The sequence below is a fragment of the Pogoniulus pusillus genome, chromosome 16 (genome assembly GCF_015220805.1).
Source record: "Pogoniulus pusillus isolate bPogPus1 chromosome 16, bPogPus1.pri, whole genome shotgun sequence".
In the NCBI taxonomy this organism is placed as follows: domain Eukaryota; kingdom Metazoa; phylum Chordata; class Aves; order Piciformes; family Lybiidae; genus Pogoniulus; species Pogoniulus pusillus.
This window is the reverse complement of record NC_087279.1, coordinates 12,577,984-12,604,245: the sequence shown is the minus strand read 5'-3', so window position 1 is coordinate 12,604,245 and position 26,262 is coordinate 12,577,984. Positions and strand designations below refer to the sequence as shown.

Genomic DNA, 26,262 nt, shown 5'->3' with positions numbered 1-26,262 from the left:
GATAAGATAGATCTTGTTAAGCATCAGTTTAAGAATGCAAACTTCATTAACCATGAAATTAATATCACTGCAGAATGCAAAGATGCACACTGTGTATTTGAACAAATCAGCCCTTACAAATTGAATTATAAAACGCTAGTCAAGAACACATTAATTTTGCAGTTTACAGTTTAACAGCAGTCTGGATAACAGTCCAGAAGTTCCTTCTGATTAAACACAGCTTCAGAGTACTGGGTAATGTATCATTTTAATAGTTTACAAATGTCGACATAAGTTACCCTTTTCCCTAAACATTTCCTAATGTGAATGACGTGGTTAATTACGATTTGAACAGTCCTATTATCTGGAGAACCATTACATCCAGCAATCAGCTGAGTAATAAGAAAATGTAATATGCTCTGAGCCAACAAGACAAAGAAGGGCATCAGACAACTACTAATGAAAAGTGAAACTCAACTTGCAGATTATTTATCTAAATTAGTATCCTTGTTGGGTTTTTTTCCTTAACTTTTACTGGCATGGCACATTGAGAATAGTTGCTGCATTTAGTGACACTAAAATATTCATGACCTGACACAATCAGGACATTAAGACACCCAATAACATGCCATTCTGATCTATATCCAACAAAGAATCAGGCATCTTGCAAGCAGTTTTAATTAAAAAACCCAAGGAAATGTAGTTAAAGCATGACTAAACATTATGAAAACGTTTGTCCTATTGTCAGTAATGCAAAGACATGTACCTAACTATGCTACAAAATAAGTCTGGCCTTTTGTTTTCAAAATAGAACACAATTCCAAAATTGTTACTCCTAAATTAATCTCAGGTTATTTGCCTCACTTAAAGGATCAGCTCAGCAGTTCCAAACACTGCTACTGCTTGCTGAAAAAATTCACATTGTACAAAGGCAAGATATGTCTTTTTCTGGAGAGCTTGCAATGGAGAGAATTTATCCCAACTAGATATTTCATGTAAGAAAGAATGCTACGATATTAGCATGGTAAAAGGAAGCAATTTACTTTGCTACTTTACCCATGTGGTTGCCTTTTTTTCTGCTGTGGCTCATAGTGCATCTCTCATTTTTGTCTCAAACACAGATAAGTATGTCAGAGACACTGAAGGGACTGATGATTTATTTAAAACAAACAAGCAGCAGTAATGTAACATAGATGCATGTGATATCTCACCATCTGGGGATAACAAAACACTTGATCATTATAAGGCATAATTTACTTGGCCGTGACCAAAGTGCCCTCACAGGGCTTTTCCAAGTCCTGCAGCCACAAGCAGACACTTAACCTGCAGAATAATGGCTGTTCTCTAGCATACTCCACTAGGATATCTGATCATTACTAATTACCATAGATTGGTCCCGAAGGAACATGAGGACAAAACAACTTCTTTCTTTCTACTACCATCACTCCAGCCAGATGAGAAGAGATTGCATTGCCCCATCCTGTCATCCAAACCTACACCCTGGCTGTCAAGTACCAATGCTATTTGCTGTACACGTGCAGCACTAACCTAAAGCCCAACCCCGCACCTCGGGGCAGCTCTGCCCGCCCCTGGCTCCCGGCGGAGCTGTCCAGGGTCCTCCCCGGGGGCCGAGCCGCAGCCCAGCCACCCGCCTGGCTGACGATGAACAACTCTGCTTACTGCTTCCACGGACTGGAGTTGTTTTCACCTTCTCCTTTTGTAGAAATTATTCTGCCCTCGCTCCCTGCCCCAGTCTTGCTTTTTAAAGAGTTCAACAGCGTATCTTATTCATCCTCTTTCACCCTAAGGAGAGTTCATTCCCACTGCTGTGATACCTGAAAGTGGTCTCTAAAGTCCTTTCAAGACTGCCCAATCCTAGGTAACGCCAAACACACTGGAATGCAAGTTCTGAATCTATGTAGCAATTCAGCAGGAACCTATCTTTGAAGGGTTCTAGGAAACACAATAAAGCATGTGCAAGTACAACACTTTGTATTTTCATACTGCTGAAATGTGTTGTTTGATTTGAGACTTCTGTAGGAGACAGGCTGTGAAATCAGGCACACAAGGGATGCTTCTGAGGTGCATCTCAGCAATTCACATGAACGTGTACTTGTGTCACTTGAGGTGAATACATTTAAGGCTGGGATATTACCAAGTTGGGATAGCATCAAATCTTCTAAAAGAATGTGCTTATTAATAGAACACTGCCTTGCCAGAAGGACACTATCCTACACCTTAGGAAGTTGCTATGTAGAATAAACCTATTATCGTTGTTCAGAAGCCTGTATTTCACTGCTGGTGTGATGGAGTATCAAAGTCAACTCCCTGCCATTTTCTCACCTTTTAAATCTACTCAAGCAGAAAGAAAATTGCTATGGAAAACAACTGGAAATCATATGCTTTAGTTCTTATGTATCTAACGGCTTTTCTTAAGCTTGATTTTGTCTTTTGTTGTTGAAAGGCCACTGGAATGCGTTAATTTCTTCAAGTTTCTGCTCTCTAGAACATTATGCCCCATAAAAATGACCCCTTGCCTTGACAAAAATATGAAACTGTTCCTCTGAAAGGCACATTTTTCCTAAACCTTTGGTTCTCCACAAAACTACCTGCTGTGATAGCTTATTATACAAAGAAACATTCACTTTCCTTGCATGGCTTAAGGTGGGTTAATCTCACTATAAAGTAAATTAAGTGTGCCATTTTTAAGGTATTTTCTTTACAAAACTGTTCATGAAGAGAGGACCTTGAAAACTAGAAACAATTCCTATAAAAGATGCTGTATTTTTTTCTAGCTGTGACCCTCACTGGCAAATCTACTTGCTCACTGCACCTGAACCCAAGTGATTTCACTTTTGCTAACTAGAGAAGCTTTTGCCCTTCTCCCTGTGAGTACAAACTGCAATAAAGCCATTAAAAAGTATGTGGAGCTGTTACTTTGTTCTCTTTCATAGCACACATACACATATACACATACATATGAATTTTCCAGATGGGAATGAACCTTTTATCTGCAAGGGATCAAATGACTTTTCTATTTCAATAAATTGTCAACACAACTCACATCTAATTTCTTAGTTGTTTCTCAGTATCCCAAACCAAACATAGCCATGCTCTGATAAGGTATTAGTCTTCTGACAAACAGCTTAGTAAATAAACTACATATTCAAAGTGAAGCACTTTTAAGAGTTTGTGTCAGATGGGATAAAGGGATTGGCAATGGGTTTTCCCCCATGTTTTCCTGCAGGTTTGGCTGATACAAATTGTATTATTTATAACTACACCTGCATAGTAAATGTGGAAATACTGGCTACCTCCTCTCTCTAACCATTCATTACCAGTAACAGCCTAACGAGAAAATGCTCAGCAGGTGCTCAGAATTACTGACAAAACACATCACACTACACACAGAGAGAAAATATTTCAAACCAGTTTTGTGGAATCAGTAATAAAATCATAACTACAGCACTGAAAAATACCCAGACATCTATGAAGCAGGCCCATAATTTTAAATCAAGATTCTCAAGAAGTAAGACACAAGCATTAGAATGGCAAACTTTGAAAAAAGCATTACTTTTGGCTTACTGACCTGAGGCACAAACACATCTTTTCCATGAGGGGAAACCCATTAAGACTTCCTGTTATGAAGTGGCTTAGCTTAAATAAAGTGGGGTGGAAAATTATGTGTACTCAAGCAGGAAGAAGAGGTGCAAAATTATGCAACAGACTTCAAGAAGATCAGGCTAACAGACTTGAGAATTAGCAGTCAGAATCCAAAGGGGCTGCCAGTCCAAGCAGACTTCCCCAAAAGAGGTAGACTATAATCAGTTAGTTCCCTTTGGCAGTGAGTTAGAGCCTGTGATTAGCAGGGAATCAAAAGAAGTCATCTAGTCCAGTGTCTGGAAGACTTCTGATGTACTAGAACATCTGTAGTGTTTGGGTGAAATTGCTTCAATGCTCCTCTGGTAGTAGAGAGCTGAATTCAGAGAGGTAAAGATTAATGTACAGTGATTAAAGACAGCACACTGGTGGGCTCCAATAGCACTAAGTACATTTGCTATGGATTCAGACAACAGGAGAGAACCTCATTGCTCTAACCTGTGGCAACACTTTCTTACAGAGAGTGCACAGGAGGATAAGATCTGGGAGGTCTTAAAGATCTTATGGCAATAAAACCCAGTGTGAATGAAGCCTCTGCTCCTTGGTTAACAGGGTTAGGGAGTCTCCTGTATAAGTCCAGGATAGATGATAACTAGCAAAACCATCTTCCATGAGAGAGCTTAACAACAGGTTTTATATTTGAATCTGAAGATAACAAAACAAAATCACTTCTTTAAAAGGCTGAGAGATAAGACAGGAATTTAAACCTATCTTCATTCTCTGTGCAGCAGAACAGAGGGACAAGAGCTGCAAAGAAAACAAAACTTCAGATTTAGTTTCAAATGATGATTTTGTCAACTCAAAATGATAAATTATCTGTCAGTTCTTGGCTGTGTAAATTTAGAGGGGCCACAAAAAGTAGGCTGCAAATGTGCCTGGGGGAAAAAAACTTTGAAGTGCATGGAAATATTAGAAAATATTTGAAGTATTAGAATATAGTTGCAGGAATCAGTGACTCTGTTGGAGAGCCACTATGTCTTAAACAAATTGCAAGTCTGACATTTAATGACATTTTAGCACTTAAAAGATTAAGTTTAACCACTGTTATTGGCAGGTCAGTTAATAAGGTAACTTTACAGCAACTGGATAGGTGCATGCCCAAGGGTGGCAAATAGCAGTGTCAGATCTTGAGCAATTTTGCTTAACCATACTCCTTCAGCCATTTGTAGATGAACACCTACTAATGAGGCACAGCAAAATCTCCCTCTTCTTAGAGCTGGTTACTATGATCAGAAAAAAAAGAATCTTCATCCCACTGAACACAACTATGGCAAAATTTCTCTAGAAAAGGGCAAGTCTGGGTCAGTCTTTGATACAGCCACTTACCAAGAATTCTTACTCTTTACATGTCAAATCAAGTATTTTTCTAAGGAAAAAACCACTTGTATAATCTCTGTTGCTGTTACTTTCTTTCTCTGCTGAAAAAGTGTTTCTGCACCACTAATCACAGCCAAAGTATTAAAACAACTCCTCCTAGGGTTTTAAGAAAAACACCAAAATAACCAAAAGACAAGTGACTTGGTCTTTGTTAGGTAAACATAAATATCAACAACTCTGCTGGCTTTTAACGGAGGAGAACAGTAGAAGCAGCCCAGTCCAGGGAGAATTAAAGCTGTTCAAAATGGAGGCCCACAGCCTTCACAGCTGTGCCAGGTTCTCCCTCAGCACTATCCTCTAATGTGCCACACAGCTACAGGACCAGAGCAAGGAAATACTCCAGTTTGAAAACAACCACATCTCTGTCTTTATTTTTCTGGCTGTATTGCCTTTGTGGTCCAGCTCCAGAAGCTGTGCAGAGGTGACTCCTAAGAAGAGGTTACATTCTCCCTCCCAAACATGTTCCTGCTTCTCTGTCACATCAGATCTGTCACATGAACTTGCTGAGGCCACATACCACATGTTTTATGTATGATATCAAAAGGGCAGAAATGTACAGCAAAAGCAGCAGACAGAATCCTACCAAACCTTCCAGCATAACGCAGCACAAAGTGAGACAGCTGCCAGTGTCACTGATCTGTATGGTTCCTCCTGCTAGGGCAGAGGCCCAAATTGGAAAAGAACGAGGCTGTCAAAACTGGGACAAACATACCTATCCTTCTCTTTTTAAAGGTAAGCATTGCCAAGTGTAAAAATTGTAACTTTCCCCCCCCTCTAATCTCCTGTGGAAACAAGACTCCCTTTCTCATTAGTATCACTGCGAGGACTGGCTGCCTTCCTTTCATTCCCTTCTTCCACAACTGAAAGAACTTCATTGATGATTTCCTTCTACCAGCTCATGGTTTAAAAAGATCTAACCAGCCTGCACTTTGGGAATGCAGCTAACAATCAGGCCTTCATTTTCCTAGGACATACTTTTTGTATTTACTTTTTCTTAACTTCATTGGGTATTCCAGTGTTACTGTAAAGTGCCTAAAGTGACACCAATTCCACAAAAAAAGTTACTGCCCTGGCAAATAACACATGGAGTTGTTCACCTTTTGATACACAATCCATAGGAATTATCTATTTTTATCTCCTAATGATGTGTACATGTTGACAGCTATGGAATTAAGAGTATTTTTCCTTGGAAACTGCTGAAACTCCTCATTATGAGGATGCTCTGATTAACCAAACATGACACCCGTGACTAGTGTTGTGATGCAGTAAGCTAATGACGACAGCCACACACATAGCTTTTGTAAGAGCAATGCAATTGTTAACGTGACTGGAACACTGAGTTATGCACATGGAGTGCTAGAAATATTTTTACTTAACCATGTGTATGACACTAGCACCGTAGGTCATCAGTTCAATCCTAATGTAAACAGGATCTTGATCGTTAGATCAAACTGCAAAACACTTGTACCTGATGTTCCCTTCTCATTCCCCCACATTTTGTTAACAGCAACTTCATAGTCTGCTACTGGGCTTGTTTTTCACTCCTCAGCTGAAACGACACTAACTACACAGTGTATGACTGAGAAAAAAACCTGCTAGTAGTGTTCCATGTTCTTATTCCCTTGGAGCAGGCAATGTTGGAGTCACTGCAGCCTCCAGCCTTTCTCACCTTCCTACCGAACTCAAAGGAGTAACCTAACAAGTTACTGCTCATCAGCTGAGCTGCTGAAAACAGCCACACGAGCTCACTCACCGGCAGCACACACTCTAAGAAAGCACAGCACAGCGTGGTGTGATTTAAACAAGTGTCTCTTACTTTACTGTTGGTGACATGACGCGGTACGCTGGGAGCAAAGTTGATCTAGCCTAACTAAACTCTACACACACCACATCTCGCCGGTCCTATTCAAAGCCGAACACGCACCCCCGAGGCGACATACCGTATCAGCATGGGTGCAAACACTAGGAGCACAAAATTCAGAAAGTGCATTTCCTTGAAGCAATCGAAACGCAGCCTGTCAGAAACAAGGCTGTCCGTCCTGAACACCTGCCTCCGACAGCCGTCAGCCGCTCCCTCGGGCAGCACGGCGGTGCTACGCTAGCGCCACACGCCAGCCCCGCTGGGGCACGGACCCCGCCAGGCAAGAAGGGAACAGCGGACAGGCCTTCCTGGGCTCCCCTCACGGCTCCGCTCCAGCTCACCTGGCTCAACGCTTCCCCGAGGCCGCCGCGGGCCTCCACGGTCCGGCCTGTCCGTGATACTGGACGGCCTAACACTTCCCCTGGACGGCCTAGGGGCAGCGCAGCGAGGTCGCGGCCCCATTAACCAAGCCCGGGAGAAAGGCGCCCGTCCCGGCCGCGGCACGCCCCCGCCCCCTCACTGCCCCGCACTGCCAGGCCGCACCAAGCCGGCGAGGCCCGGAGGCCGCGGCCCGCCCCCGCCGCCACTCACACATGAGGGTGCTGAAGGCCACGACGCCCAGGAGCCCCTGAAGGAAGATGCCGAAGCTGTCCATAAGAGCCCCGTTCTCGCAGCCACGGTCTCCCGGCCCCACCGCCGCTCCCCCGCCTGGCAGCGGGGAGCTGTCGGTAAGGCCGAGGCTCCCGTTAGGCGGCGGCGGCGCCCCCATGACGAGGCCCGGCCAGCGTCCGCCTCAGGGGCGCATGGCGGAGGTGTCGGCGACGTCGCGACCGGCGAGCGAGGCCGCGGCCCCCGCCCCGCTTCCTGTGCCTCGCCGCCCGCCCCGCTGCGTCACCGCTCCCCCATTGGCCGGGCCCCGGCCCGGCGGAGCCCCGCGCCCCGCCCCCTGCCCTCAGCACTGCCGCTTCTGCCGCCGCCGGAGGAGCGGAGTGGCAGCGGCACCGGCACGACGGAGCGCAGGCTGGCAGCGCTCGGGGAAGGAAGGGAACTGTCCGGCCTCTCCCTCTCGAGGGAAAAACCAACGCAGGCCCCAGACCAAATGTTCCGGCTGGCAACGCCGGCGGCAGAGAGGCCTTATCCGCGGGCACCTCTGCGGGAGAGGGGAGGAGAAAGGAACGACAAGGGAAGGAGAGAAGACGGAAAAGAGCTGGAGCGGGCTCCATTCAGAATACTGGCTCCAAGCATTCTCGTTGCTGTTGGAGAAGGGCTGACAGCCCTCCGGACAACTCCACTCACCGAAGCCAGACACTGCCAGCCAGCAGCCACAAGCACCACCTGGCTCCAGCACCTAGACAGGTTTCTAACAGCCTAAAGGCTGCGTCAGAACCGCAGCCGCCCGCACCTGACAACTACAGCTCACACCCACAGGTCAGGCCAGTTTGACACCAACCTGAAAAAAAGATACCTGGATTCTTTAGCAAAAATGTTCTTTTAAAAAGGCTACCAGGGGCGCAACGGCTACAACAAATCAGCACTTCCATCCAGGAAATGTACCTGCTGAGCAATGAGTCTGACCCACGCCATCGTGCCCTACACTTGCTTTACAGAACAAGGCAGAACTGCACTCAAGTTCAGGCTCTTATTTTTAGTGCAGGATCAGCCCAGGTCACAGCATGCTGGAGTTTTGTCTTACTCTGCTCTTCTGAATTTCTCTAAATAATTCAAATCCCAGTCTAAATATGATTTGTTAAGCATGACCCAGAAACTACAGTAAGTATCAGTAATCTGAGCAGAGCACATGAAGCAAGAGTTGCTCAAATAGAGATTGGTTGCATCTATCTTACACAGCCACCTACGTGACTGTCCTTCCTGGCAGGCAATGCTGAACAGTGCTGGCACACAGCAGTGATTTCTCTGATATTTAGGCTGTGCCATAAATGCCTGGAAAGTTGCAGCTAGAAAAAGAAATGCTCTCAGTTCTCTGACTTAGCACACAGCCAAAGTGCACTGCTCGCTGCCTCTTGCACCTCAAGTCAACGCTCCTATGCTTTGAGCTGCATCAAAGGCTAAACGCGTTTAGGAGTGCAAATGCAATCTAAAAGAAAAGGCAAGGCCCAAAGTAGGCTGCTTGTCCTCCTCCTTGCAGGCAAGTATCACTACCATCAAGCACTGCAGATATGGACTTGACCTATTTATTTGTGGCCCAGGAGTAGTTTTTAAGCTTTCACAACTGCTTCTGAGGGTGACACTTTTAACACGTACGTGACATGGACGCTTACACTGGTTAAAGATTCACCCAATGCTTTTAGTACATAAAATTTATGTTTCAGGCATGAATCTGGAAACATACCTTGCAGAGCTTATGATCCATGTTACTCTAGACTCTAGTCATTAAAATAGATGATTCTCCAAAAATACTCCTTCAAGGGTTTTCAGCTGTGCACGACTCCTGTAAGCCCTTCTGAAACCTGTGGCAGACAAGACACAGCCTCCTGATTTGTGCTATTCACAAGTCTTCAGGTTTCTCTCAAGCAGATGGCTCTCTCTGAAAGCAAGTAAAAGATTTACCTTAAATTCTACATATTTATAGATGTTTAAAGACAGCGTTAAGCAAATCAGCTTCATCCCACTCCTATGCATATTCTGTGCGCAGTATAAAACCAGTTCAAGACAACTGAAGTGCAGCCAAGAAACAAGTCCTGAGGAAAATGCAAGTACAATCTGCTGGAATGCCAAGTAAGGAAACAAGAACTTTGCAAGGCTGACCTATTTCTGAAACATCCTGTGGACCCTGACGTTACTCAAACAAAGCAAAGCCAGATCCCTTTAACGTTTCAACTTGACGGGGTAGTGTAAACCTTTACAAAACTACACAGGAGGAGCAGCACCACCTGCAAGGTTTGCTTCTTTGTGTTCAAAGAAAGTAAAAAACCAAAATTACCTGGACTGTAGGTTCTGGCTTTAGCTCCTGTATGTTAGCTCTGGGCTTTGTGCGAGACAAAATCTGTTACCTCGGAAGAAGGCTTAGATAAATGGGACCTCTGCTTTTGAGGGAACTGTTTCCAACCCACTCAGGCTTTACCACGAAGCCCATGCTAGTGGTATGTATATGGTCCACGCAAGCAATGGCACACATCCTGCAGCTTCCCCCACGCTTCTGTAAGATGGAGAACTGCTCATGGCAAGCAGGAGTAAGACCAAAGCCATCAGTAACAGTTGAAGTATATTTTTTTAATTTTCTTACAACCACTTAAAACTGTCATATACCACAAACTTATGTACACTATTTACAGACAAAACAAGCAAAATATCCATCCAAAATAGTTTTAAAAAAATCCTCTGATTAAATTGTTACACCTGCTCAAACAATGGTGGGACTTAATAGGCATAGTTTCTTGTGCATGTTTCTCTTCCATGTAGTACTTCAGTCTCACTGCATATATATATATATATATATTTAAAAGCTAAAGAAAGGTAAAACAACAAGCAGAAGGAACACAACACAATATGTGTTTAAATCTTTGTTTAAGAACAAGCAGCTAATTAAAAAAGGCAAAATACAGGAAAAGTGCATCAGTTCCAATGAGTTAGTATAAGAAAGAGGCCCATAGGTGGTGAGCAGGCACCCTTCAGGGTAGAGTCTCCTAGAAGACCTCTGATTGTCAGCAAACATTATTTAAAATTTATTTCAAATAGAAATAATTAAAAAAAAGAAAAGAAAATGAAAGAGAAGAGGAGAAACATGACACCTCCAGGTCGTTGTGTTTGGTTTGTTTGGGTTTCTTTTCCACGAGGTTTCTTGGAAACTGGTGCTCAACAACTTCCAGAGTTGGCAAGAATTTATTTGTGCCCGGACTTTGCTGTTCATTCATTCATGCAACTCGAATGAGCTGCCCCTGTGTCTTGAGCTGAGCAGAAGGCCCGTTCCTCTGGAACTGTGCAAGGCTAGAGGACTTACACAGGCTCTCTGCCCATGCTTGTGCTAAGTCAGTCAGAACCTACTGCCTCTCAATTTCATCAGCGCAAGACCTGCTCGCTCCCATGGCTTAAAGCTGAGCCAAACACTGCTGGCTTTGCACCTAACAGAATAACTTTGTTTTCTCATCAGAAAGTCCATTTCTGTGTCTGGTGTGTTTCCAAGCAACAGATGTGATGTTGAGGAAGCTAGAAGTGACCATGGCGACAAAAAGTGTCACTAACCTTAACTCATTTTTGCAATACAGATTATTATAGCTTTTCTTTTTTTCCCCCAGAAAAACATATAAGCAATAAAAGAGGCTTCTTGTACCTGGTGTTCCCAGGTCCCATTCCTACCCTTCACCCAAAAGGCTGCCTTTGAAAACAAGGCTACATGTGTGTTTGGGGAAGGTTGGCAGCACTCTGAAATGGGGGTTCAGCACACAGCCCCTTTAAAATAGAGCCTTCAGCAAACATCTGAAGTCTCCTGACAGAGCCTAAGTCTTTGTGCTTAGTTACTTCTAGGTAATTTGAGCTCACAGTAGGCAGTAACCAGTCTGCCACTATGTGACAGGACTGGTTAAGGAGTATAGGATCATCGTATTTTTGGCTTTCTGGTAAGGCTACTTCATATAGTATATTCTCCTCTAACAACAGATTTGGTCCAAAGGTATCCAGTATCCAATTCGAGCTTTATAGTTTTGAAGCCTATTTTGTTACATTCAAAAATCTCACAAGCCACTTTGCCTTCGCTAATAACACATGAAGTCTTTGTACTTCACACAGAAGAGTGGAGTGCTTTGTCCAATCAACTGTAAATACATTTACACTTCTGTGGACCTAGCAGCTAAATACTCCTTCCTTCCCTCCTTTAAAGCATCATTGGAATCAAGAACAAACATTAGCAAATCCTAAAGCAACAACAAAATACCGCTGAAAGCTGTGACTAGAGAAAGTAAACTCAACAACCACTCCCAAACTCTGCATCTCTATTTCCATTAACCCCAGGAGAGACTGCAACCACTCGTGGAGTTCTACGCCACACACAAATGATTCTGCCTTTCACTTCATTCCTCAAAGAGCAACATTCAGCATAAGAAACAAGTAGTCTTCATTCACCGTATCAGTGCTATACCTGTTTTCAGTTTAGGATGGACGGTAAGCTGCTCATGCTTTGGGGCATAACTCTACCACATTAACCTTCCAGGACATTTTTGGAGGTTAAATACTTCTCTATTATGGAATCCTTGTGTTGGTGCAGAAGGCTTGCTACAGTGACTCAACAAAATCTTTTCTGCCTTAAGAAGGCTAAACTTAGCACAGGATGATAGCCATATGGAGGCACCAACAGGTTTCTAAAGCTATGATGTGCAAAATCAAGACGACAAGGTATGTGAAAATAAGACAAGCAAGAATACAACCCCTCAAAAGGCCTGCAAGGGAAATTTTCTTGTGACTTCCACACCAACAGTACATAAGGCCCAGCGGAGGGCTCACTGTCTTGTACTCAAGACATCACTGCCTTTCTCCTCAACTCCAGCTTTGCTCTATCTTATGGCGAATGGTGTGATAGAGGACAGCACAGACCCCTGAAACCTAAATTACTGCAGTCCCAGCAACAACTGCAGGTGAAACATTGGTACTACCCAAAGCCAAGATTCAGCCATCAGCTACCCAAAATCCAGTTTTAATTAAACAGAGCAACTGGAACAGCTGACTTCAAGCTGTGTTGGAGTAAGATGAAGAAATTTAAGTGCAGTTGTGTCATCTGCCACACATAGAGAAAGAGGAACTTGAAACACAGTCAAGTAGAAACACCATCCATCAAGACAAAGCCCCAATTATCCCTTTTAAATCCAGCAATAAAACAGAGTGCATTTTTTCCAGGAAACAGAGTGTACAGTACCCATGTGCAGCATAAAAACATTTCACAAATAATGAAAACATTTCTTTTGAAAATCTCAACAAAAATAGATCCCATTGGGACCAGACTGTCAGTGCCTCCCAAAACAAGGCAGAAAAATCCAGCCTATAAAACATGCCAAAGGTGACCAGTAAGTATCCCACTCATCTCTGAAACTGCTGACTGCTTTATTTACTGAGGAAAAGAAGTATGACGTTTGTATTTAAAACCCTAGGCACCATGTTAACAGGTTCACTAAATTACCCTTTAAGCTCTGTTCTCTCCTGACAACTGCTCAGAAAGACACCTATCTGTCCATGGGAAAAGGTGGAAGCAACATTTCTTGGCTGTACAAGTCAATTCTGCTGGGCATCAGTGTAATAGAATTCTGCAAATCCTGGAGAACTAGATTCAAGAGCATCATCTTCCAGTGCACAAGTTCTCTGCTGGTCGAATGTCTCAAGAGAAGACACTGACAACAAAGCAGCACTGTTGCTTCCAATTTTTTTTTCAGGCCTAATGGCATATCACTGAGCTTGCCCTTAGGGAATGGAGCACAGCCAGATTACCTAAGCACAGTGTGAAGAGCCAAAACATCCATTTATTGGCCACGTGTCTGGTGTGAGAAACAAAAGGGGCACTTTAATTTCAATTTAATTATGTTTTCAGACTGCTTACAACTTGGGAGGAAAAAAAAATTGTCCTAGCTACACACTGGCCTCCCTCACGAATACTCAACTAGTAAACAGCCTGACATTGTCATTTTGATTCTGGAATGGAAAAATATAAATCTGATTTTAGCACTTCTGCAAATAGCTCTGCCTTGACTAGGCAGTTATTTGAAGGAGCAAAGGAAAACCCTCAGTTCTTCAGCTCTGCCTATTTCAGTTTTCATTGGAGATAACTCCCCCTCAACACCTATGTGGCAGATACACACACAGACTGTGCAAACTCAGCTCTTAGTTTAGAAACTACCTCCTCACTGAATCCTACATCTCACAGCATCAAAATAATGGGTCACATTAGCCTAAGAGATGCTGAACCAATCCATCTGATCAGAGTAACAAGTGTTTATCATCAGCCACAAAACATCTCTTTCCTAAAATACTGGCAAGTGAGCCCTCTCCTACCTCCAACACCTTAGCATGCCGGGGCAGTCTGCTCTTGTGCAAAAACATGTCTGAATAGGAAATAAAGGACTAGGGCTGCACACATCAAGTTTCTGCTTAGGCTCCTCCAAATACTCTGAGACAGGCAGTGTGAATGAATGCAAACCACCTGAAACCTAACGCTTATTTGATGCAGATCTTGAGCTTGATGCAAATTTCCTCACTTCTTTAATGGAAAGTAATGTAAGTCCTGATACTTAGTGTAAAGCAAGTGGCTGATAGGATTTTATTACCCTGGAAAATTAAAATCAGCAGTTCCTCCTACTGTGGGCCTACTGATGAAACTAGATGTCTCTCTGTCCCTTTTTCTTTCCTCTGGTTAAAAACAGAATGAAACGAACAAACAAAACTCCAAACCCAAAGCACACAACTCTCATCCCACCCAATCTCATTTTCATCTAGTCTTGACCTTGAGCAGCTGTAAATAGTTAAAAATACAAAGTTGTGTTCATAAGACAGTTTCCACTGATAGAACTAAATTGCAGTCCTCAATTGATGGTAGTTTCCTCAGTTTGTTCTCTAAAAACATGTTCAGGCAGCAAAACAAAAATCAGCTGATGCTGTAATAAAAGAGAAATAACTTTACACAATTAATAAAAAACCACAATTCTCTGACAACCAAAATATAAAAAATGAAAAGCCACTTTCTCTTTCCCTCCTTTTTTCCTACAGTCCACCTGTAAGAGAAGTGCAAAACAATTACATTTTCTGACAGCTGAGAAAATGGTAACATCCAGGTTAAGCCTACACAGGTTCCAGCTAAAGCTCTGGCAGAGAAGCTCTGTGTGCTGACACTGGTTTGTACTACTGACGTCCCTACAGAAGAGAAACTGCTGTGCAGTGGCAGTGACAGATGACTAGTCCAGAAAGAGCAGATCCCCTCCCTTTTTAGTTCATCGCTTCTATTATTCAGGCTACACAGGTAGTAAAACCAAACTGAAAGAAAACCCCAACAAAAATGAAACAAAACCCAAAATAAAGAAAGAAACTCCAAATGGAACCACACTCTTGCTGTACTGTACATTCAGAACCCTGTGGCCACATTGTTGTCCTAACAATGAACAAATCAACATTAACGCACGAATGTGCAAAAAGCACATTCCAAAGCCAGTGCTGTGGTAAGAGCAAGTGTTCGTCCACAGGGAGGGAAGGGGATTCTGTGAATCACCAGGAGCAGAGAAAGGTTATTTCTGGCAGCCTACATGCTAACGTAAACAGGATCTGCTTCCGCTTTTAAAGTTCTGTGCCAACAGAACTATCGAAATGTCATTTCCCACCAGAGGAGACTTTTCTGTAATCAGTAAAAAATACATTAAAAAAAGGGAACCATAGAGCAAGAGACTATTGTGTTCCCAAGCTGGCAGCTGGTAGAGTAGCCCCTGTGTTTGCATTGGCATTTTGCTCCAGATGTCGTCTTCCCCTTGTTGAAGTGAAAAGCTGAGGCCGACAGATGCTCTCAGGTCACCAGGGCCTCAGTTTAACTTTATTTGGCTTTTCTGGCTGGAGAGAAGGGAGCATGTTCTTGTAGTTGTGCTTCAAAGGTCCACATCAACTTGGCTGCTCCTCAGTTAGCAAACTGCTGGTAAAAGGCAAGTTTGACCCTCTCAATGTGATGGCAAAGTTTAATAGCTGGCCCAAGCTTCAAGTCCATACACTCCTGAACGGTGGGCAGGGTCAGCAGCAGCAGTGCCTGGCCATCGATTTCCTGTCAGAAGACAAAAACTCCATAGTGACTTCACGTTTCCATTTTCCCTGCTCCTGCAGCTTTGACTTGCTGTAAATTCAGATCTGTGACCACTTGTGAATTAGACATTTCTCTCATGCTCCTCCAGGCAGCTTGAAAATTCTCTCTCACAACAAACTAACTACTTTCGGAAAATGTCAGTTCAAATTCACCAGCTAAAAGGCACAGAATCTTATGGGATGCTATTGTGAAGAAAAATCAACCTGACAAGAGAAGCCAAAGACATTTCATGCAGAGTGTAATTTTACCTAACCTCTGCGTCCTTCTATAGAAAGAGAGGTTCTAGAAGGAAAAGTCAATCTTCTAGAACATCGACCATAAACCACTTAGTTCGAGTACAAGAGATCTGATAGACAATATTCACTTGTGCAGCTGTGTAACCCTGTGACAGCTGCAGCTACTCTGCAGAACAGCAAGTGGTATTTAACATTTGCCTGGTTTTAGGCATCCCCTAGGTTTGGGATTCAGATGCTCCACAAACCAAAACATCCTCCACCATATTAAGAAATCTGAAAAATTCTGACTCTTCCTTTAACAATCCCCTCTCAAACTGCACATGGTTCTGCCTGTGTTTGTCTCCTTAAACCCCTAGTACAAAATTTGAGTTAGTCTGTTTTTGTGTTTCATTAGAGGATTGGATACAAACTGACAGACTCAGTATTTTAACAGACAGAAAATAATACCTGATCAAGGAAAATTCTTGCCAGTGGTGCACAGTCAGTGGATTTGAGGAATCGTACAACATCAGCCACGCTCCAGTCCAGAGGGTTACTGTCCAGCTGCAGCTTTTCAGCAGCTTCCACCTTCATTTCCTAGACAAACCACCCAGCACAAGAATTCCCAAAACATTACATATGCAATGGATCAACACTCCTCTCTACTCCTCCACACTCAAACATTCAGCTGCCAACTAAAGCTCTAACGAGATCTCAAGCCGCAGAGGTTCCTTGGTTAGCAAAGAAGCGCACAACAGCTTTGTGATGAGCTAGGGGCTGTAACACCATTAAGAGCAGGTCAGCAGGGACTGGAACCCAGGGTTTGGCTGACACCACACCACTGCTCTGGTTGAAGCAAGAGGGCTAGCAGCTGGGAAACATAAAGCTTACCATTCTGTCTACAGTCTTCTGTTCAGTCTTTATTACAGTCCCATAATATCAATGTAATCATAAAATCACAATTTTTAATGATTCTGTAGTGTCTTCATAATGTCCTTTATGAGGTAACAGAGTATTTTATGGGCACACCTGTACAATGATTAATACTCTGAAGATATTTGTGCTTGCCTAACAGCAGGCAAGCTAGAACAGAAGTCTGTGTTTCAAGTTACCTTTGGTGAAGGAGGTTTATTCTCATCATCAGAAAAGGAAAAGGTCCTGAGCTTCCTCTTCCGCTTGTCTCGGTCCTGAGCCAGAGAATGAGACAGTTCACTCTGTGTAGGAGAGGACGACACCGATTTCTTCTCTGACACTTCTGATTCCTCAAGCAATTCATCTGGGTGCTCTGAGGTACTATCTTCAGACAGAGACTCTTCATCTACCTCATCCTGGTCATCCTCCTCTTCTGCCCCACTGCCCTGAAGGGTCATGAGAAAAGAAAGAAAAGAAAAAAAGAAATTAAATGGCAAAAAAAGGGAAGCTTAGGACAAAAGGTAGAATTGCCACCCATTTGTCAGCTGTAACCTGAGGTTACAAGGAACTAGCAGTCTGTTGTTTCAAATGAAGCTGCTAAGAAGTCACATACGGTATCTAGTAAAGGCATTGGCAGTCTCATACCTGGGGAGATCCCGCTGGAGTGTTATCCACTGAAGTAGAAGAACGTTTTTTCTTATGAACAAAAAAATTTTTTCGTCTCTTTCGTCTTTTATTTGGTTTCTTCATGGCTACTTCCAGGTTGCTGTGGCCACCCGGAGGCCTACCTATCCGCTTGTTTTTCCGCTTTCCGTAATAGTGCGCTACCAGGACAGAAGAAAGGAGCATCACGTTGAAATGCACCTTCAATGTCACCAGTTAACCTTTGTCCATCATCAGGACTGGAAAATCACTAGGACATTTGCCAGCAGAAATCCCAGATCTGCAAACATTCAGAATGAGTATGTCTCTGCTTCCCTTTTCAGTTTGGTTTAAGGAAGAAGAGTTACTAATCAATTCTCTTTGCCCTACAAAGATTTATTTTCTTTACCTCTGAGAGGCCCCACTTGTTAGCCTTTATACAAAAAAAATCATCAGCCACAGAGTGGTCCAATTTACTGCCACTTTTTGTCATTATTAAATATGGCCTCAAAGTGCTGCTTGTTCTTACAGTGTCAAATGGTTGAAGTTAGATTAAAAAGCTCTAAAAAAAATATCTAAATGCTAAGAAAAAGATTGGAGTGTGTTTTATTTTGTTCCACAGCAAATTAGTAAAAGCACTTACAGTGCCACTTAAATTACAATCTTTGAGTCAGCTACTGTCCCAAAAGTTGTCTTGAGAAAAGATTTGTGCACACACCAAAAAGTCAAGCCATGGTTATACCGCTTAATACAGAATTAACTCTTCTCCACTACACACTGACAAATGGTATTTTGTATGTCTGTGTGCACAGTGCTTGAGATGCTCCTTGTGTACACAAAGCAATTTATTTTGGATTTCTCCGCAGTCAAAGCCAGAAGAAACCAAAACATAACCCCCCAAGCCCCACCTCAGTTTGAAATCTGTGACCTACTCACTGTATTTAGTCTTTGTCAGGACGGAGCAGTTCTCTGAACACTTATCCAGCACCATCTGCGGGCCAAAGAGGTTTGGACAACATTCTAACTTGATGCATGTTTTCCTACAGAAGTCTGCCACTCGATCTGCTGTCCTCACAACTTCCACAGTTGCACGGTAGCTCTTGCCTTTGTACCTAGCATTGCAAGTGTGGTCAGCATTAAGGAATCCTCTCATTACCAGCATGAAAACATTTCGTTGAGAGGTGTACAAGAATATTATTTTACATCAAACTGAGGGAAAATGTGATCAGTGAGGAACATTATGGACTGAAAAATCCAGGAGACAGATCCTGAAGCAAAGAAAAAAAGCCATCGGCAGAGACATGCCTGCAGTGCCAAACAGCAACACTGCCCTGCCAGTGACTGTCATAAACCAACTGAGAGGACTACCCAGAGTTTAGATGTTTTGTTTTCTTTGCTCACAGATGGTTTGGTTCTTTGTGTTTATGGGGCTGCAGAAGTGTCCATTGTCATGTGGACAGCTGGTCTCTAAAATCAAGCCAGAGTGCACCAGTTCATATCATAAAGGTAACAGCAGACAGCCGTTCCATGCACATGCTATGGCAAGCAAATGAACTACTGCCACATTTCCAATCAGCTTCCATCTAACACTGAACAATTCATCAGGACAGTCACTTGCCATGACTCCACATATTGCTCCTGTTTGATTTAAATTAAGAAGAGATTTCTTTTTGTTCAGCAGTCTTGCCATGACACTGACAGAGCCGCACTGTGAAATATCTGCCAGAGTCATTCATCATTTCTGCTTTGTTCTCCAGCACAGCTACTGGCACATGCTGATAGCTATTAGGGATGTCTCAGGCATGCAACTATCTAGTTAATGCATTGAAAAAAAAGAGCTATGTCATCATAGTGCAGATATCCCTGGTGTCACTGCTGTGACAAAAGAAAACACATAGCAACTTTAACGAAACCAAGCTTTTTTTCTCTCTATTCCTCAGCTGCATCTCCTATTTATATGAGCCTTTCATATGATCTTCCTATTGTCCAAAGCCAGAACAATCCTTCAACACATGGAAAGCTGTCTTTTTACACACAAAACAGATCCAAGAGAAGAATTACTGACATGGTCAAAACGATGCAGAAAAGTGGAGAAGATCTGATCTCTAGTATGCAAACAGAGTGGTCCAATGACAAGAGCATCACTAGACCACAGAGGAATGTTTGAATTTATCAAATATATGTAAATATGATCCCTGTTCTTTTTCCCTAGCCACAAAATAATCTCACAAAGAAGCTCCAACTCAAAAGCTCAGCAGAAAAATCAGGGAGTTATTTAGGGCGGGGTGCTGTGGAAAGACTTCTGTGCTGGGCTGTTTCAGAGCACTGCTATAGCTTAATTTCAGAAGAATCTTTGTCCACTGAGAAATCTATGAGGAAAGGCCATCAAAGTCTGAGAAGATTCCTAAGTAGTATGTGTTTGTGCTTTAAAATACTGACATTTATCTTCAGGTGAATTAAATGACCTTACACCTCACCTACAGGTCTGCCAGTGTATATGCTATGTTGTACCATTACATCACTCTTACCTTACCACTAGCTGCCAGTAGGAGAGCACAGCTAGCACATTAAGGAGTGTTAAAATCAAATGCACTTCACCAGACATTCATAAACAAATGCCTATAGATTTGGAACTTTAATAGCTGTCAGCATCTTGATATGCCATAAGCAATTTCTCCTCTGAAATGTGAGAAGTTCAAGTGCAGACTGGGGAGGACATTGCTACTATGATCGACTAAGTGGGGAACAGGACAAGAATTTACTTGGCTTTTAGGGTCTCTCCATGCCCATGCCATGCAGCCTCTTCATCCAGCTGCAGCTCTCGCAGGACACGGCTTGGTTTGTAAGCTGCGTTGATCAATAGAGTGAGAACCTACAGTGAGGGAGTGAAAGAGGAGAAAATACGTTTAAGTTATTTGTACAATAAATCTGTTCCCAAGTGCCAGGGTAGAATAGGAAATTACTTCTATTCATCCTAATTATCTACCATCAAAGCACTCATTCACAGCAGGATTACAGATACCTCCTGATACTGCCAAAATGGAAGCAGAGAGTAGCTAACATTCCAGGCCTTGCCAAACCCTCAGAATTTGTCTGCAGAGTCATGAGTGTACACAGCAATTTCCAAGTCACTGCCCTTGAATCACACATCACTAAACTAAACCCTGGGGCTGAATACTACAAAACTTGCATAACCTTGGGTAAATCCAAGCAATTATCTTATAGGTTGCTTGACATGTGAAGATGTGCCAAAAACTGCTGTAGGATTTTGCTGTCTACCAACCCACTACTTGCTGCAAGATGATACTGCAGAACTGTAAGCTCTCCTTTGGTTTGCTTTCATGGACCATGATAACACCTGCAATGTAACAAAATGAGTATTTCTCTGGTGCTGTGAAGTAACTCAAAGTTGTGCATAACCTAAAATCAGAGGGAGGTAGTACAAAAATTGCACTCAAATTGTATTTCTTTATTTTCAGTGTGTGCTTATTCCAAATCATTCCCTAACTGGGTACATATCAGAATCCTGACATGGCAAACTTGCAGCTTCATTCCTACTAATACAGCAGAAGTCCATAGTTCAAAAGAATAACATTAAATAAAATGCAAGTATCAACTTCCTTTGGGATTCATACATGGAGTAAGAGTCATAACTGAAATTAATACAACCAAGCACACTGGTTGAACTTTTAACAACATCAGCAGGACTTGTGCACACTGTGCTTTCAGGCAGGTTAAGCAGGTTAAACGAAGCTGCCACAGAATGCTTTTGGAGTGCTTACATCAGAGCAGTGAAACTTGCAGGAAGGATAGGGTACTTCTCTCTGCAGAAATGGAGCTTTTTCAATAACCAGCTTGACTGACATACTGGACTCTACAGCATGACTGTCACAAAGTCTTTCTCATCCCTCTTCCAGTTATGATACATAGCAGGGAAGTAAGAATTCCAGAGATGCTGAGCCAGTTCCTGCATTTGAAGTGACTGTTTCATGAGAGCTCAAGAATGCATAGTTATGCCCTGGGAAGCTTACAACCTCTCAGGTCAGATAATAACCACCCCATGACATTTTGGGGGCCTTTAGAAAAATAATTATTGGATTAAAGTATTTGTAAATTTGCTGTCAAACACCCTGGGGAGGAGAGGCTCTCTAACTTTAAAGAATGGCCTCTTCTTCCCTCTTCCCCTCCCTCAGCTATGTTGGAAAGCAGATCACATCCAACTTCTAAAACACTTAGGATTCAGTTAATTTTCCAATTACCAAAAATAGCTCACTATTTCTACTAAGAAAAATCTGCATTTTTCTGTTTTAGCAGCAACAGTGCAAATGGTAAAGGAATTTTGAGATTACATGAAGCTAAATTTTGTTAATTAAAACTGAAGCATTTATTGCAGCTATAAAAAGATACTAACTCCTTTGATTGTGGTAATTACAGGTGACTCTGTTTTAACCTAAAAGAAAATTTAGCAGTAGAAGCTCGACTGTAACTCAGACAAATGAGAGGCTTTTACTCTTTCCAGCCATTCATAAAACAGTTCATCATTTACACTTGCTTTTACGCAAAACTCCCTTTATTCTCATTGTCAGCTTCAGTTTATAAATAGATTATCTGTCTCTAATTAGAGAGACCCTCTAGCATTTGTGATATGCTGCTCTGCACAGGTCCACTATGTACAACCGCCTCACCTCTTTCAGAACAAGAACACAGTTGCCAGGTCCTACAGACTGAGGAAGCTCTGCAATCCTGCCTTTGTTAAGGTAAGGCCCTGAGAAGCAGCGGTGGTTGAAGTAGATCTTTGGGCAGCAGTACTTCCCATTAATGACCACTGAGAAAGGAGAAAGCAAAGATTTAAGTCACACACACTACAACCTCCCCAGCAAAGAATGACTTCTTAGGATATGAAGTATTTTGCCTGCTGTAAAAAGAGGAGGAAAAGCCTTGAACGACAGGAGTTTGGGGTAGTTTCATTGTCACAGTTGCCATGACAGCATTGGTTGTTTGAGGCTGCCAAAACAGTTTTCAGACTTCACATGCATGCTTGCAAATTGTCAAACTACAGGAAATAAAATTGGTGATTTATCAGAAAGAAATCCTATTTTGTGGTATTACACTAGTGAGAACAGGCAAGAAGATGACAGTTGCAACTTTTTAGTAGCAGAAACACTTCCTACACAGCAATTATGGACAAATTTTCCAGTTAAGTAATTATTTCTCCCTCGAACTTCTGCCACCAGAGAAGCTGGCAAAGTTATTCTCTACTGTTTACTCTAAACTGCACTATCACAAATGCTTTGCATTTTGAGTCTCCTTTCCTGCAATCAGCATCCAAAAGATGTGGCGTCTGATGAACTGACCTCTGATGAAGCGAATTAAATCTAAATCTATTAAATGGCTCAATGCTGCTCAGAATTAAAGTCATGTAGCACATGTATTGCAGGACACTTATGTATGAATACAAAACTGTCATATCCTAGCAGTGCTGTAGTGTTTCCTGATTGAGCAACATCACCATTTAAAGATCTTCAATTCAGTAGCCGATAACTGGCAGATAAATAAATGAAGTCGAATTCACTTTATGACTCTATTAAAAGGCAATTAAAATGCTAAGCAACCACAGATCATTTCTATAAAACTTCAGATGTGCATTTCACTGTACAGAAAACAGCAGAAGAGGCATTTTGTTGCCAAACAGATAGATCTGTACGACTGTTTCATCAGCAGATGTACTTATTCATCATATTCATTCTTGCAACAGTTTAGAAAATTATTAAATTTCACCATCTGGCACACTAAGCACTTTACTGTTTGAATTGCTTTTGTTTATCATGATGATGAAGTTATCATAAAAAGCAGACAAACCTGCTTCCCCAAGCTAGAATCTAACAACTGGAGAGCAGAGACACAGCGTGCCTGTTAAGTTTCTCCCAACATTATTAAACACAACAGGTGGCAAGAAAAAATTAGCTACACGGATCACATTTTGGCTCCATGTATCCTCTGCTGGGGGTGTGAGTGGGGTTGTTCTGCTGTAAAAAAATAATTTCCAGGTTTAATGCATGTGCCAGCTGCAGGACAAAAGTAACTGTATGATTTCATTTCTTTCATTCTTTTTTTTTTTTTTTGGGGAGTTCAACAAATCATCAAGGAATGAAAATCTTCAAACCCTTTCTTTTTCTTCCACTCCCAACAGAAGAGTGCTGAGCAGCTGAACAATAAGACAGCTGAACTGCTAGAGGATTTTGTCTTTGTTAGCCTGCCCTCTCTGATCAATACCTGAGTCAGAAGAGTTCAGTTCTTGGTTCTTTAGTCCATCATGAACTGTTCTTGAAGATAAAATTCTGAAATGAAAGGAAGGTTGGGAAAAAGCACAGTTAGTAAGCACAGTCATCCCTCAGTTACTAAACCCCACCATTATATGTATTTTTTTCTTCTAGGTCTAGTCTTATTAATCTGCTTTTTTCTGCCTTCCCTATTTCACAATTATAATATATAAGGACTATCAAATTCAATTTGAAAAGGACTGCTCTGCTGCTACAGCTAGCAGCAATCCTTCCTTACTTGAAGTATTTGGGCTTCCATGCTGAGAAATACACTACACAAGGCTAACAACAATAGGTTATATTTTCTACCTGCTATGAACTTCATTTGAGATTTCATGGCACAAGGCAGTGTACAGTCTTACCTTATGCAGTGAAAAACACAGATTTTAAACAAAGCATCACCAGAAATGACACAAGTCCTCTGGTAAAGATCCCAATTACAAAACATGGAAGAACAGTCTGCTCAGTATTTTAGGAGCAACAAAAACATTGGCAGGACTGCTGACAGATTTGGTGTTTATAAAGCTGTGAGAGTCAATAAAACCAACTGTCAGGCATTGCAGTGAACGTCTTTGAGCAGGCTCACACAAAGGAGTGTCATAGGCATGACACAGAGTTTACTGATGCATTGCAGATATTAGTGCAGTTCTCCTTTTTGGCTTGTCATTCTTGACTAATCTAATCTGGGAAGGAATTATAAAGCCTAAGTTGCACCAGGGTGAAGTTTAGGTTGGATATTAGGAAACATTTCTTCACTGAAAAGGTTCTCAAGCATTGCAACAGGCTACCCAGAGAAGGGGTGGCGCCACCATCTCTGGAGGTACTTAAAAGATGTGTAGATGTGGCTCTTAGGGACACGGTTTAGTGGTGGATTTGCTAGTGTTGGGTTAATGGTTGAACTCAATGACCTTAAAGGTGTTTTCCAACCAAAGAAATTCTGTGACTCTGTTAGAAGTTCATCTTCTGCATGACAGTATTCACACTGAAGCCAAATTTTCTGACCATCTGTGCAAAATTCACAGTTACACATTATGGCAGTCACACTTTCTAACCATGTTTGCATTACAGAAACTGTGTGATTTGAGAAGGGAATACAGTTAAAAAAGAATCCAGTAATTTTCTATTCATCATTCCTTCCTGTGATTCTGTGTCGTTTGGACGTGGTGCTTGGGGCTATGGTTTAGAGTGAACCTTGTGGAGTACGGATATGGGTTGGACTTGGTGATCCTGAGGGTCTTTTCCAACCTGATTGATTGTTCCCATAATCACCATTTAAAAGAGGTTCAAACAAAATCTTGCAAAGAGAGTCTTAAGATCAGGCTAGTTTTTCTTAATGCACTCCAACACTCACAGATAATGCAATCTTTTAAAAATGTAAGGTCAACAACTTCAGCCCTACAACTTCAATAACCTGACCTAGTCAATAATTCAGCTGAGTTGCACTAGCACTGTGCACAAACAACTCCCATGCCTTCTATCTTCTACTACAGCAGTGCAAAAGGTCTTTTTAAACACGAACAGGAACTACCAGCATGAAGACAAATGGATTGTGGAATCTCTCAACCCTCAGTATGGCACTTCTGTAAAACTAAACATCCCCTAAGACAACATGATTTACCAATTAGAAAGGGAAAAAAAACCCCACACCAAAAAACAAGCCCGAGCACCAACAAAAATGAAGCCAAATCCCCTGTTACTTACTGCTTCTCTGGTTGAACTACTGCAATTTTTTTCTGCTTGTTTACTGAAAAGAAGAAAATAAAAAGAAACATAGCAGGAGGCAGACAAATGAACTCTCTAGTGCAATACATAGAGCAGACTCATTTCTTCCAAGTTATATAGCATAAAGAATTGATGCTCAAAGTCACTATGATGTTAGGTAGCTGACCCATCTGCACTAGAACCATCTGCACACATGACTCAGACATAAGTATACGTCCAGCAAGGGCATGTGTGCATACACAGACATGCGGTCTGCTTCGCTGTCACTAATGGATCGTTTGCACACACTTGTAGAGCATGTAAAGGTCTCAAGCCAGCACTGCCTGGTTTGGAGTTGTTTTATGGATTACAACTGGGACTTTTAGCCAGGGGAACAGCTGCACAAGGCATAGACCCTGTGGTGACTGTTTCCAAAGTCAGTTGGTGATGCCAGCCAGTAATAACTCTGCAGTAGCCTGCTCTTGAGGGTCTTGGCATCCCTACTACCCCAGCTAACAGCTACAAGCAGAACAGAACCGATACCTATTGCTTTGCGAGGAGGTCTCAGCTGATATCCATTCGTCTCACACCAACCCACTGGGAAGATATTCATTGATTCCACACTCACTATACAGTCAGGGATGGGCTTCTTGGAGCCTGCTCGGTTTAGAGAAGCAAAAATTGAAACAACTCATAAACATAAACCCCATCATTTGCTTGCTCTATGTTTGCCAGTGAAGCTGGTTTTACTTGTGGTGTATCTGGAACACATCAATTGTTTATTCATGCCTTTTTTATTGACCAAACTCTTTCCCAACCTCA

The 26,262-nt window shown here is 42.3% G+C and overlaps 2 protein-coding genes across 4 annotated transcripts in view; both read right to left on the bottom strand.

Moving 5' to 3' along the window:
* Nucleotides 1-7,746, bottom strand: part of STIMATE (STIM activating enhancer) — a 31,509-nt gene extending 23,763 nt beyond the window's left edge. Inside the window, exon 1 of one of the 3 annotated variants that reach the window (XM_064156533.1) lies at nucleotides 7,469-7,746. In XM_064156533.1, coding sequence (XP_064012603.1) covers nucleotides 7,469-7,646 — 178 coding nt within the window. In that variant the 5' untranslated portion in view covers nucleotides 7,647-7,746. Of the gene's footprint in view, nucleotides 1-7,218; nucleotides 7,238-7,468 lie in introns of those variants that run through there. The other 2 variants (XM_064156532.1, XM_064156535.1) reach the window with 2 other exon arrangements.
* Nucleotides 7,747-12,505: 4,759 nt separating this feature from the next.
* SFMBT1 (Scm like with four mbt domains 1) overlaps nucleotides 12,506-26,262 on the bottom strand; it is a 73,893-nt gene continuing 60,136 nt past the window's right edge. Inside the window, exons 12-21 of the mRNA XM_064156531.1 lie at nucleotides 25,984-26,097; nucleotides 25,441-25,483; nucleotides 23,693-23,757; nucleotides 22,105-22,244; nucleotides 20,182-20,291; nucleotides 18,356-18,531; nucleotides 17,423-17,601; nucleotides 16,978-17,223; nucleotides 16,334-16,462; nucleotides 12,506-15,611 (exon numbers count right to left, since the gene is read on the bottom strand). Coding sequence (XP_064012601.1) covers nucleotides 15,471-15,611; nucleotides 16,334-16,462; nucleotides 16,978-17,223; nucleotides 17,423-17,601; nucleotides 18,356-18,531; nucleotides 20,182-20,291; nucleotides 22,105-22,244; nucleotides 23,693-23,757; nucleotides 25,441-25,483; nucleotides 25,984-26,097 — 1,343 coding nt within the window. The 3' untranslated portion in view covers nucleotides 12,506-15,470. The remainder of the gene's footprint in view (nucleotides 15,612-16,333; nucleotides 16,463-16,977; nucleotides 17,224-17,422; nucleotides 17,602-18,355; nucleotides 18,532-20,181; nucleotides 20,292-22,104; nucleotides 22,245-23,692; nucleotides 23,758-25,440; nucleotides 25,484-25,983; nucleotides 26,098-26,262) is intronic.